Below are 13,392 nucleotides of genomic sequence, written 5' to 3' on the forward strand. Positions count from 1 at the left end.
TTTTTCTTTTATGGAGAAGGAGCTCTAAAAAGTGACTTGCTACACAAAAATGTCACTTCCGCCTTGTAATAAATGTCATCTAGCTACCCAAAATTATCATCTTGTCAACATAATGCTCTATTTTAGAATTATATCAGATTTCTTACGTGTAAATTACGTAACAACAGTTTAATACAGCTGATTGAGAAGAAGCTTCTCTGTTCCTGTAATCAGGTTAGTTCTAGCACCTGGAAGCGTTTGGAAATTACTGTGTCTTTATCAGTGGAGCTTTTCTTACTCGTTTATAGTCTGTATGTCCATGTGCAGCAGGATATCCCTCTCCACTGCACAGGGCTTGACAGTGAGCTGGCATGAGAAATTACACATGTAAATAAGGGGACTAAGAAAAAGTGGAGGAGAAGTTGCCAAAAGCTTTATCATTTTTATATTGATTTTGTATAGCTGTAGTGTGAAGAAATTCCCTTCCACACTAATGCCCCTTTGTGCAAGACACTGCACGTCTATAACAGAGGAGGAGGGTCCTATCCAAACAATTTTTGTCTTGGCATAACTGCAGAGAGAAACTAGTGCATGACAACCAGCAGGAGGCACAGACAAAGGATCTGGCAGTGGTCTAACCATAAGACATGACTAGCTTGTACGTAGTGTGGGGTGCATTGCAAAAAGCTCAGTAAAGGCTGTGACAGGATTAACAACATGGCTCTGCAGGTATTTATGGGGCACATCTCCCAAGTGTGAGAAACATCGTGGCTGAGCACTTGGAGGTGGATTGAGCATACAATGAAAGAGGTAGCATGGGTCAGACAAAGGCAAGAGTAGCATTGAGTGCTGGGGAAATCACAGATAATCTGAATAGTCAAAAAAATACCAATAACTAAAAAAATCCCATTGTTTTATGTTTGGAGAGATGGAGGAGAGTCAGTTAAAAGAGGTGATGTAGCCAAAGCAACAGGATAGGAGAACCACAAGTCTAATAGCAGTAGATGGATATGAATATAGCATGAATTGCTTTTGTCACAAAGTAAAAAGGGGCTGGAGAATTTTAACTTTCATGGATGTGTTGGAAGGGCTGTAACTCTGAATATGTTAGCACAGCTAAGCCATCACGGGGGCATGAGTATCTAGAAAATAGTAAAACGTAAGCTGTGTTCCCAGGTACCTCACAGCCCTGACCGAGAGGCAGCGTGGTAGTGCTGTGCTTCACGGTCATGGGAAACAGTAGTGTGAGCTGTCAGGGCAGGGAAAATGAGGACCTGTTACACGTGTATTACCTGATTCCCACATCATTGCACAAGCCAGTTGAGATAAGGCTTTATTTTGTACAAGGGGTTCAGATGTGATTAATTTGTGATTTTTTTGCAGAAATCACAATTGATTTTTTCTGTTGTTTACTAATGAGATTGCTCATTATATGAGGGAGAGGGAACCAAGGTGGATCTGGAGAATCTTAGGGAGAATGGGTAGTGTTAACATTTTTGAGGAGCTTCCAGAAAACATGCTGACAAAGAGAGTAGAGAGTTGGGGAGAGAACTGCTTTCTGAACAATAAAATAAAGTAAATCTTTAGAAGTAGGATAAAGCCTTTCCCTTGACCGCTTTAACTTGCCAATGAGCAATTACTCAGCAGATCGCTCTGCTGTTGGTCTCGCTGACCTTGGCAGCATTTCAAGGGTTGTAGTTATACACGGATGAACTGCACTTGAACAATTTTTCCAACATATTAAGCACAAACAAGTTTTTCCTCAGTAGTAGGCAAGCAGGTCTGTCTTCCCACCTGTTTATTCTTTAAATGGGTGTTTACTTTGCAGCTGCTTCTGTAAAGTTAGTTTGATTTCTTTATATTGCCCTTACAGCCTCCAAGACAAGTAATGAGGTACAAAGTCTAGCCTGCTGTTATATTTACTTTTCTTATAGTTGTTTCCTTCAGGAGCCCAGTGTTATGGAGAAACGAGGTCATTTTATTGTTCATTTCCAAGAGTATTTCCACTTAGTGGAGTAAAAATTGATGCCTCCTCAGCTTGGCAGATGAAGAGTCAAATTGCCTTTCTCTCACCTGCTCTAGAGTAGATAGTAGCTCTTTCTAAGCAATAAATTTCAAAACACAAGGGACATCAGAATGTTTCTCCATGAAAGCCAGTTTTTTATTGTCGGCTTCATTTGTAACCCAGGCATTTTATTCTACTTACAACTCTCAACTTGGTAGCAGAATATTTACATAATTTGTGTTATGCATATGAAAGACTCCCACTTTCCCTTAATACATCTAAAAATAAACAATTGCATCCTCCATATTTCTAAAAGTTATTAACCATTTAGCTACAGCGTGAAGTATTTTGGAAATGTAGATATATTTGTTGCATCTATTAGCTGGAAGTCATATGAAGTGCAGTAGCCTAAATTTACAACTTCTTTGGGAAAGGAATGTTCCAAACAGGTTGTAAATTTTAAAGGCCATGCACTTTATTCACTTTTGGAGAAAGGAAGAGCACACCAGATCTTTAGCTAGATGCACAAAATGGGGTAGATATGTGTGCATTAATCACGGAGACACTAACTGAAATGTATACTGAATCATCTACATTCATAATTCATTTGATCAAAGAGATTATGGTATTTTTGTGAAGCATGAATGCCATTCAAAATGGTAAAAATGTTTTGCACCTCAACGATTTTTATGTGTTTCTAAATGCTATCTGTCCAGTCTCATTTTCAGTAAGCCCACTGTTTGTATTGTTAGTTGACATATGTTAAAGGATAGGAAGAAGGAAAAAACAAACCCATCTCCTTAATTAAAACAAGGTAGTCCTTAGTTTTATTCCTCTCTAGTATCTCTCTAGCTTGCTTCTTGAGTTATGTTGATTTTTATGTATACCTCAAGATACTCACATGAATATTTGGTCAAAGGAAATTCTAATTGCTCTAAACTTCTAGAGGCCATTTTTCTGGTTTTATGTCAATACTTCAGGACATTGGGAAGCAAACTCATAGGTGATTGCAAAGGTTTGCTTTGTCTGTTCAGAAAAAATTCAGACATCTGCTTGGGTTAAGTACCAGTGTTTCAGGCTGAGGATTACAAGACCAGGATTGTGAAACAGTATACATATATATTTTATATACTTTGATTTGTGAGAGAGAACAGAATAGACTAAATAAAGCATGGGGTTTTTTTCTTTTTTTGAAGCAATATGTATAGTAAAGTTGGCAAGATAATTGTGACTAATACAGTAAACCTGATGTGTGTTGTTGCTATCCTCTGCTCCATTATGCATCTCTGGCACAGGGTAGCTCCAACTTCAATACCACACCTGATATCCTGTGTTTCAAACACTAAACAATTCAAGGCATCATATGCCACACCTGAGTCATTGCCTTTGCTCTGAACACATACTTCCAGACATATCAAAGATGTTCAGCAGATAAGTATATGCTCAGAGTTATAAGGAAATTAATCTAATAGGCATTAACAAAACTCAAGATGTATTGCTATTGTTTAGTGTCTTACAGGTTTGAACTAAACACTGGCAACGTATGTTTCAAATACTAAACATTATAAGGCATCTAAATTGCTTATTGTCTTTTCCCTCCTGAGAATTGGAATCATGGAATCACAGAATCCTAAAATAGCTTGGGTTGGAAGGGACCTTTAAAGGTCATCTTGTCGGGTCATCTTCAACTAAATCAGGTTGCTCAGAGCCCCATCCAACCTGACTTGAATGTTTCTGGCGATGGGGCACCTACCACCTCTCCGGGAAACTTGTTTCACCACCCCCACTGGAAAAAAATTCTTCCTTATATCTAGTCTAAATCTAGCCTCTTTTAGTTTAAAACCATGACCCCTTGTCCTTTTGGAACAGGCCCTGCTAAAATGTTGTACCATTTCCTGTATTCCTGTGAGAACGGGGTAAATCAGCAGTTTACTACAAAGCTATGGAAAATCACCTGACAATTGTTTATTTGGTCTGGGAGTGACATTCATAGGTCTGAGATGAACATCCATCTATCATTTTGTGAAGCTCAACCTGCATCTCAGTGTAATACAAGACCACACATGCACAGCTGGTGCCCAGGTGATAGCCTGGGTGAAAATTTGCTCTGTAATTAAGTTTCATAACACAGTTGTGCTAAAATACGTTTTTGTTTCTTTTCTGTCCTGGCTTGCAATGAGTTCAGTGACCCTCTCCTGTCTGAGTAGTTGTACTGCGAGATTGGAACAGATATTATTTCAGAAAGTCTATTATTTTTGTGATATAACTGGCATGTACCATGAGTATATTAAGTAACCCATAAATATGAATACTTTTCCAGCTGCTTTTCCATTAAACTCTGTTAGCTGAATGAAATTAGTAAATAATTATGTTGGTGGGGAACCTGCTTTATCCATGTGCTGCGTAACATCTCAGTTTTACAATGCAGCTTAATTTTTTCTATAGACCAAATTAGTTTCAGAGTAATCTAAATTGCAAATCGGCCAATTTGCATGAAAACTATGCCTTCTTGTTCAGATTTGTCAACACCTCTTTTTTTAAAAGTCTTTAACATTAAGCATGGGTGGGTAAGACCATCTGTTTATGGAGCTTGCCTGCAGCTCCATTACTTAACACATGAGACAGGTTACAGCTGTTTAATTGTTACTGTGTTGAACAATTATCTTGCAGTCCAAAATTAATATTTATATATGTATGCATGGAATGCATGCCATTAAATGTAAGTGATCTAAATGTGGATTAATGTCATTAAACATTCATATTAATCCCTCAGGAGGGCTATAGTTAGCATCATGGTACTTTCATGCTACTTTAGAGTGCTGCATGAGGCTACTTTACCTGGTATATGGAACTGAAATTCAAATCCAGTGGTGGTCCACTGTAGAACTGTACCAGAATATGCTTATATTCTGGTGAGAATTGGGATCTAATTGGTTTCTCTTCTAAGAATTTCCCCTAGAGTTTAGTTGGGAAAACCAATAACAAGGGACAGCAAAGTATTTTAACCTTTTTCTTTGCATAAAAAGACACTAATATGACACTCAAACCAATCAAACCAAAAATAAATTTTCTTCATCAAGAAGTTTCTAGTTTCAGCTATTTTACCTAGAAAAACAGCAAAGTCATCTGGTTTAGATATTCAAAATTATGAAAAAAACAACTGTCATCTAGAACAGACTCCCACAGGTGTGTTTGCATTAGTACAGACTCTGTCCTGGTGACTGATTAAAATGGTCTTCTGACTAGGGACAAACACGGAGGCATTTGCGTGCTGATTTTCTGTGTGACCACGAGCAGCGTAAGCTCAGAAGTACTCTAGTGTCCCCCACTAAGTTATATGGTCTGCCCCTGCTCTCTTCAACACGTGTTTAGCTTAGGGCTCTTTACATTACAGATGTCAAATACGACTACAGGGAAACAACACTTTATCTCTTTATAAGATCAGAGACCAAGTCAAGACAAAGGTGTTCCTCTTGTTAATTAAAGGAAGCACTTACAGAAAACTTGATATGGCTATATATCATTATACTATATATATATATTATGGGCTTGACAAGATAAGTCATGGAACAATTTGAGGGCTTGACTGATCTTCTCCACATTTGCAGGTTAGGGGGAGAGCAGCATGGATAACCAGTATTATGATGACCACCATCATTTTAGTACTGATGCAAAGTTGACAAGCATGGTTTGCTTTTCTCCAAAGTTTAAATTACTGAGAATATTCACATTTCATAGTGTTTTAATGTGTCAGGTATTTAATGTACTTTAATGCATTCATGCCAAGAATTTTTCATATATTTTAAGATTCTTTTGAGATTTTACACCCTTGATCAAAAGAAAAATTTTGTCCTCCAAATTAGAATAATTACTACTGTATGAATATATTCTGTAATTATCAAATTTCCTACATTTATGTTCTTCCTTAGTTTTGAGTTCATAGAATTATACCTCAGTACAAATTTCACTTAAAACTAAGATTGTATCTGAATGAAGGTATGACCTTTGACATTCACACTGTGTATTCTCAGATAAAATCAACCAAAGTTTCAAAACTAATTATATCAAATAACAATTAGTTCACAGTATTGTGAGTGAAATCCTACTTTCAAAACACCTGACTACGTTGGAGTTAGGATTTCACCACAATATTTATACCTGTACCCACAATGCAAAAAACTCCATGAAAAAGAGATTATTTTCTTGGCACCCAGAGGACTGATAACCACAGTTCAACAAGATTTCATGAAATTTAGAATAAATGTGGGTTTGATCTTTCCTGTGCCTGAAGGGCATGATATTAATTTGCCAGGCCAAGCCTTGAATATGCAAAATATTTGTACATTTGGCAACTATAAAAATATTCAATTACCAGGTAAATTTAAGATAGTGCATATGTATCTGAAGCTGTGAAAACGGGTGAATTGTTGGTCAGAACTTAACACATTTCAAGACCAAGAACTCAAATACATATTACCTGTTAGCATACTTTAAATTGCTAATTAGCTGATTTGCATTTAAATGAGGACTACATGTGAAGTTCCAGTTAGGCACATTCTCAGAAAACAGAAGAGACCTCTGAGATGTGAACAATTTTAAAGTATGTTGCAAAGCTTACTTGAGCTGAAGTGGCCAGAAAGTAAGTGCTTTTGTACGTTGTATAGTTGCACGCTGGTCAGACACATTCTGAAAGTACTTCCAGTCAGGAAGAAAGATGGAAACAATAATGCTTCCCATCCCATTCCATCCCCTAATACATTTTCAAGTCAAATTTATCTTTCATGTACTTCTTAATGTTGGTTTGGGTTTTACCTGTATCTGAGTCATGTCTTTGTGAATTTGTTAGAGGTCTGAAGTAGATATTTGAATTTTTTCACCCTGTACATGTGGGACAGTTTTAAATCCTTAATAGCATATACCCATTTTTAAAATCTTCTTCCAGCTAAATAGATGTTAAATAGGAAACAACACTGCTTGTGAACTTAGCAGCAGTCCCAAACTTCCTATGTCTACTGTATCCTGAAAAGCAACTGAACCTTTTATTCTTTCCAGTGTTTCCTGTAATAATGATGAGAAATTTTACTTTATAGTAAAATTGGAATGGACTCCAGAAAAAAAACATCTAAAGGGTAGTGGGCTTATGTGCCTTTGTACATAAAAACCCATAAATGGTTGCTGCAAAGAACAGTTGTGGCTTTGGCAAGCGATAAAGTGCAGTGAATTCAGGTCTCTGCAGAAATGTACACAGCAGATATCTCTGCTGCAGGTCTACACAGACATTGGAGAAAAGTGCAGAAATGATGAAGAAAGTATGATTTCAGGGTGAGGATTATGTTTTGGCCTGTGTAGGGAGGAGAACAAAGAAAATTGCCTGAAACTATTATTCCATCCATGTGTTCTCCTTTACAAGAAGGGCAAGATGGGAATTTAGAAGTAAAAAAGTATCAAAAGGGAAGAGTGTTTGTAATCCTTCTCTATTGGCAGCAACGCTCTGAACATATGGTATGTCTAAGACAAGGTTCTTATAAATTCAGAGAAAGGATGACGACCATGAGCTGCTTACAGTGGAAGAACATGTGCTTTCAGTACTGTTCAGTGATGAATAGAGAGAATTACATTTGCAAATGATACCAAAGCCCGCTGCCCCCAAGCACTTTGGAAGACAGGACAAGAATTTAAAATTACTTTAACAAATAGCACAGGCTATGCAGAAAAATAAGGTGCAATTCAACAAATGCTGAGTTCTGTGCTTAAGTAAGAGTAATCAACTGCGCAAATTCAAGTTGGGAAGCATCTCACTAGGCAGAAGAAACTCAGAAAGGCTGTAGTGGATGATGAATTTGACATGAGTGAACCGCTCTGAAGACAGGTTAGAACAGTGGCATTAAAATTTTATGAATTCTGGATTCCTAGAAGTTTTTCAGTAGAGGTATGGAGCTCTTCAGAAATTGCATATGGATGCATGGCTTTTTTTAGTCACAATTTGAGAGTAAAAGCAGTATCTTTAACTACTTTTCCCTCTACACCTGATGAACCTGATTTAAGAATGTTGCAAGGCTGTGAAGGGCTGTCACATGCAAAAACTCCATTTGTGCCAAAGACTGGTGCACAGGATGATCTGGTTGAGAATGATTTTGAAGAACAGGATTCCACCCTTGCTTCTACCATGTATTTTCTGTTAGTCATTCACAAAGGCAAACTTTAAAAGAGCATCCTCTGACTGTTCTTCATTTTCTGGGGACCTGACTTGTTTGTGTGTGAATTGCTAAAATGCTGGTTTCTGTATGAAATCCTATATAATTCTAAGTATTCTGGAAAATCACATCATATGTGTTTGCAGCCAAGTGGATGGAGACTTCTCACTTTAATCTTTCTATGATTTAGTTATTCACTGGTAAAATGTGATAAGAATACATTTTCTGTTCACACCAGTAGCGTGAAGATCCTTTACTAAATAACTTTGACTTAGGGAGAAAGATGATAGAAAAGTCTATAAGAAAACAGTTACTACTTTGTTTAGGTTATCATGGTGTACCTGCTAGTAAGGCATCAGCCATTCGTTGTTCATGAGAGAATGAGTGCTGAATGAGGACTGTCAGCTCTGTACACTGACAAAGGAAGAAGGGTAAAAAAATTGTAGAGTTAGACATAAACCCAGCATTGTCTAGATTTTGAGTATTTGGCTTGACCACTCATTATATTCTTGTAATGTGTTTTTTTGTTTGTCATATGGATTGTAAACAAAAGTTTTATACAAATATTAAAAATTAATGAAAACGTTAAGCAAAGCTATTAAAACTTTCTAACTCTAAACAGATAAATTTATAGAAAGACTAAGGGAAACAGTATAATACTATCAACATACCACGGTTTGCTTACAGTCAATTTTTCTACCAAGAAATTAAGATGGCATTTTTACCTGTTATCTTCTTATATGACACTTGGTGCAAGGTTATATAGAAGTGTAAGCATGACTGATGCAAGACATGTTGTTACCATCTTCCTGTAGAAGATCAGTGTCTGAGAGCATGAAGTTTGTGTTAGCAGCAGAGATATGTATGCAGTCACTCACCGGTGAATGGGCATCGCTACACTGAACTGTGGGAGATCAAGAGAGTAAGCAAAGCAGAGCTTGCATGGAGAAGGGCAGAGCAGCATTCTTCACTGTTGCTGCATACTGAAATTATTTCTTCATCATCTTTATTTTTTTTTCTTCCCCTTTTGACTCTCTTCTCTCTTAATTCCTTCTTTCTGTTTTCTTTTAGAGGGAGAGGCTGAAATGCAGTAAAGGAAGGGAGAAAACTGATAGTATTAGTGGAGAGGAGTCAAGGGTTCAGCTCACACTTTCGAGGTGTAGGAAGCAAAAAACCTTAAAAATAGTTTTAATTTAGGCAGATCTCTATCAGCATGGCCTTGCTCACATTCTTTTGTATTTTTGCTTCAACTCTGGTGGTGCTATGAGGTCAAATTCTGCTCTTGTAGCAAAGTAACTCACGACTCCAGTGGAGCTGTTGAGTTGACACTGTAATGAGACTATATATACACTGCAAAAAATATGTGGCATGTTGTAGCCTGGTGTACAGCTTACAAAGATTATGATGGGTGAAGATGTCTGGTGGAGGCTAATAATGTAAACTAATAGAAATATAAATTTCCTGTACAGTATTTAGAGGCATGTCGCTGTTACCCTTTATGACAGAATGATCGGAATAAAGCAGTGTTAAAAGTACCAATTAAGGAACATCAAATCAATGGGTATGTGACTCATGCTGATTTAAACAGGAGCTGATTGGGATAAATGGATTTAATATGTGCTTTTATTCTGTGGCTATTCTGCCATACCTGGAGGAAGTAGCATATGAATAAGGAAGACACTGACTTACATCTCAGATAGAAAACTAATGGGAGACATTAAATTAAAAAAAAAAATGTCAGAGTTCTGACTGATTATGAAATATACCATGTTAAATGTGAATTTGCCTGACTGTTATCAGTTCTTTGTAAAATACATTTATCTGCCACATATTTATATAAATATCCACACACACTGATAACATAATTTATATTTTATGAATTTTGAATGAGATTTACATCTTCTTGGATTTTGACTATCCTAGAAAATGTACAAATTTTATATCTTCATTTTTGTTTTTCTTTATTCCGTTTGGAGCTATGTGAAGTCCCTCTACTGGAAATAACAGCAAGATTTTAAACTTGCAGTCTTAAACCCTGCAAGAAAACCCTTGTAGGTATATTGCCCGGTCTGTAATTAGACTTTTTAAGGACTTAACATAACCCACGTGTGCTAGATGTGTAAATATCTTGCCAAGGAGTACTTGCTGAGATGCTCCATCCTACTGAAGTGCTCCAAATCCCACTGAGAATTCTCTATACAGAGAGAAAAAGTCTTGTATTTTGTACTTCCATCCAGAGCTGGGTTTATTCCTGTTTCAGTTGCAGTAAGGAAGACAGCATAGCTAAACTTCACCACAGAGATGTACTATTTTTGGTCCCTCATTTTCTGCTTTTTGATTCTTTCAGGATGCTGCATGTTAACCAAAATAGTTTCTAACAATGTCCTTAATGTCAATTGACCATGAGTAAAAGGTTGCTGGAAGGTAGAACTTATTTTCTGAGTTTTATAGTTCTATGGTCTTGAACCGACTTCTTTTAAGACTACTGGATACAAGAAATCTTAAAGAGCATTTTCTTAAACTTTTTTTTTTTTTTTTTTAATGCAGATCGGATTTCTGAAAGGAAATAGCATATGGGGACCTTGGATTGCAGGGACTATTTTCAGTTGCCTAGGAGGGGTTTTTTATGTTGTTTTGTTTGTCTGTCCCTACATTTGTAGAGGCATTTAATGTTTCACTGGTGGACAGATGCATTCCCCAGACAGACTTTATTGCTTCCATTTTATGAAATAAAGCTTGATTTTTTTCCTCCACGCATACTACACTGTGTTCTAAGAGCAGCTGTGTAGGAGCAAGGGGAATTAATTATATTGGATGAGTAAGAGAAGAATTTGATCCACCCTGAAATGCAGCTGTATCACTTTTCTTTTTGTTTGTGGTTAATGTGAAAAGCTACTTAGTTTGTTGCTGCTGTTCTAAATGTTCTGTAATTGATGTTTTCATCTTCTTACATCGTCTCCTTTTAACCTTAGCACTGTAGGGAAAAAAAAAAAACAACAAAACAAGCACAACAACTGTGCAGTGGACACTTGACACTTTCTTCAAAAGAGAGGGACTAGAAGGTTTCTGCCTCTTAGTCGTAGCAGTGACTGTGGCTTCTATGAGACTACATATCTCATCAGCTTCTTCCTTGGACTCAGGAAGAGGTTTTTTTCCCGATCATCCGTACTGGAGGAAAGGCCATGGTTGGAAATGCTTTTCTCACCCATCCAATACACAAAGTTGAGGGATAATTGCAGGTGACAGAGTACTTGCCAGACAGGGGCCATCATCCAGCAGGGATTTAGAAAAGATCAGATTTTGAAAGTAAGAGACCCATGAGGGCTCTGTTGAGAGACCTTGTTTACACTCAAAATGGGATTGAATCCATTGTTGACTCAGCTTGGTGTGTCCCTACTGCAATGGTCTGTAATATCCCATCACTTTATGTTCTGGTGGCTGGGCTTAGTAACCTGCAATGGACCTGTCCTATGTGGTTTTGCTGTATGACATTAACCCATTTAAGAAAACTGCAGTTGATGTCTGTTTCCTGAAAGTAAGGAGGGAACGTATAACCCATCTCTGCTCTGTTTCAGATATTAGAAGTAGTGCCTGCTGCTTTAAATCTATCTTGTGCTCTGTCTGTCATTCATCCATCTGCCTCCTCAATTTTTTTGTGAAATTTTAAGTGTCATAACTTATGAAAAAAAAAGTCTTGCTATTCTTGGATATACCATGTTATTTATTTTCATACATCTAAAGCCTAAGGTTAATTTTCACCAGTTTTTCCAAAAGAAATGGAGCACCACGCTACTAACCCCACTACTCCCTCTTCCACCCCACATATATGACCTAATTTCACATTCTTATTTCACATTCTTGGTGTGTGCGCTTGGAAGATTAACTATGGCTGAACTGAAGCAGAAGAAAACTGTTCCTCCTAAAAATCCTGTTAATCCAATCAGAATTAAGATAATGTGCTGGTTATGCTGTCAGAGTCATACTGACCTGCAAATCAAAGATCTTCCAGTATGGTCAGTGTTTTAAAGCTTATAAACTAAGTAATTACTCTTAGGTTGTGTTTTTTTAACGAGCATTTTTTAACTAGCTTTGATTATATGAAATCAAAGCATGTGAAGTTAGAAGAAAAATGTACTCTCTGAAAGGTAGCATCTCTTTTTTCTGCAGATCTCCTTTCTAAAATACTTCCATTGAATCGTGATGATGTTTGCTGAAAAGAGAATTTCTTGCATTTTTAAAAGCTTTGAAATACGTTTTCATTTTATAATGTAAGACCTCTCATGTCAGGTGCACCTGCTTGATTTGCATGTGAATTCTGAACAATTCTTGTTTTATGTGACACTTCTGAAATGTCTGTCTGTTTTTTTTTTTTCTTTTAATTCTCAAGCTCACTATTTGGATAAGATAGTGAAAGGTACTGTATATTTGCTCTTTGATGACATGCCTATGCCTACATGTACTTTTTTATATTAATATATAGTTACAAATGTATTAGTCTGGGCAAAATAATCTTCCCTTACATGCATTCCATGGATTATAGATTTAACTCATACGACTTTCAACTCATCTCAAATTAAAAATGAAATCTTGCTTATGTTACATAATAATATTTTGTCAGTAATTATACATTTATATAAAAACTGTATACATGTATTTGATTTTGTTTGAACCAAAAACTGAAGATAGTATTCATTTGCTGTTTGGTGCTTTTTCTTTGTTAGTTTTGTCATTGGAACTCTACCTACAAAAGTGTAAATATTTAGTAAACAAAACAAAGCAATACTCTTGTCACAGAACAAGTGTCGTTAGTTCTAAAGAACAGATTAATTATAGATATGTGTGTTTATATATAGACAGATCAATAGAATACCTTAGGCTTTTAAGCTTTTATTTATCTGAATGTAGAAAATCTATAGGAAATTATGACGTATTTTGTATGAAGCTAGAAAATTCTTGTATACTCTATGCAACATTTTCAATTAAAAGATCCAAGGATGCAAAAGCCTAACATGAAACAGCAAAGATTCTTGTATCTTCAGTTATGGTGAAAAATTCATTGAGAAAAATGTTTAAAATATTCCTACTCCTCTTTCCCTGAGTATCTTTCTCTATTCCTTATTTGTGTTTTTTTTTCATTAGACTATGGCAATATTCATGGCAATATCCAGGCTTTCACACAAAAAGTCTTGAGTGTACCCAGTTGACTCCAAAAAT

At 36.5% G+C, this 13,392-nt stretch overlaps 1 protein-coding gene across 13 annotated transcripts in view; it reads left to right on the top strand.

Annotated features, from left to right (window-relative positions):
* The window catches only part of TENM3 (teneurin transmembrane protein 3), a 419,436-nt gene that overhangs the window by 339,569 nt on the left and 66,475 nt on the right, over window positions 1-13,392 (top strand). For 9 of the 13 annotated variants that reach the window (XM_074905787.1, XM_074905788.1, XM_074905789.1 and 6 more), the window contains one exon: window positions 12,566-12,592. The exons of the other annotated variants lie outside the window; for them this stretch is intronic. In XM_074905787.1, coding sequence (XP_074761888.1) covers window positions 12,566-12,592 — 27 coding nt within the window. The remainder of the gene's footprint in view (window positions 1-12,565; window positions 12,593-13,392) is intronic. 13 annotated transcript variants of the gene reach the window in all.

Source organism: Athene noctua, chromosome 4 (genome assembly GCF_965140245.1).
Source record: "Athene noctua chromosome 4, bAthNoc1.hap1.1, whole genome shotgun sequence".
NCBI lineage: Eukaryota > Metazoa > Chordata > Aves > Strigiformes > Strigidae > Athene > Athene noctua.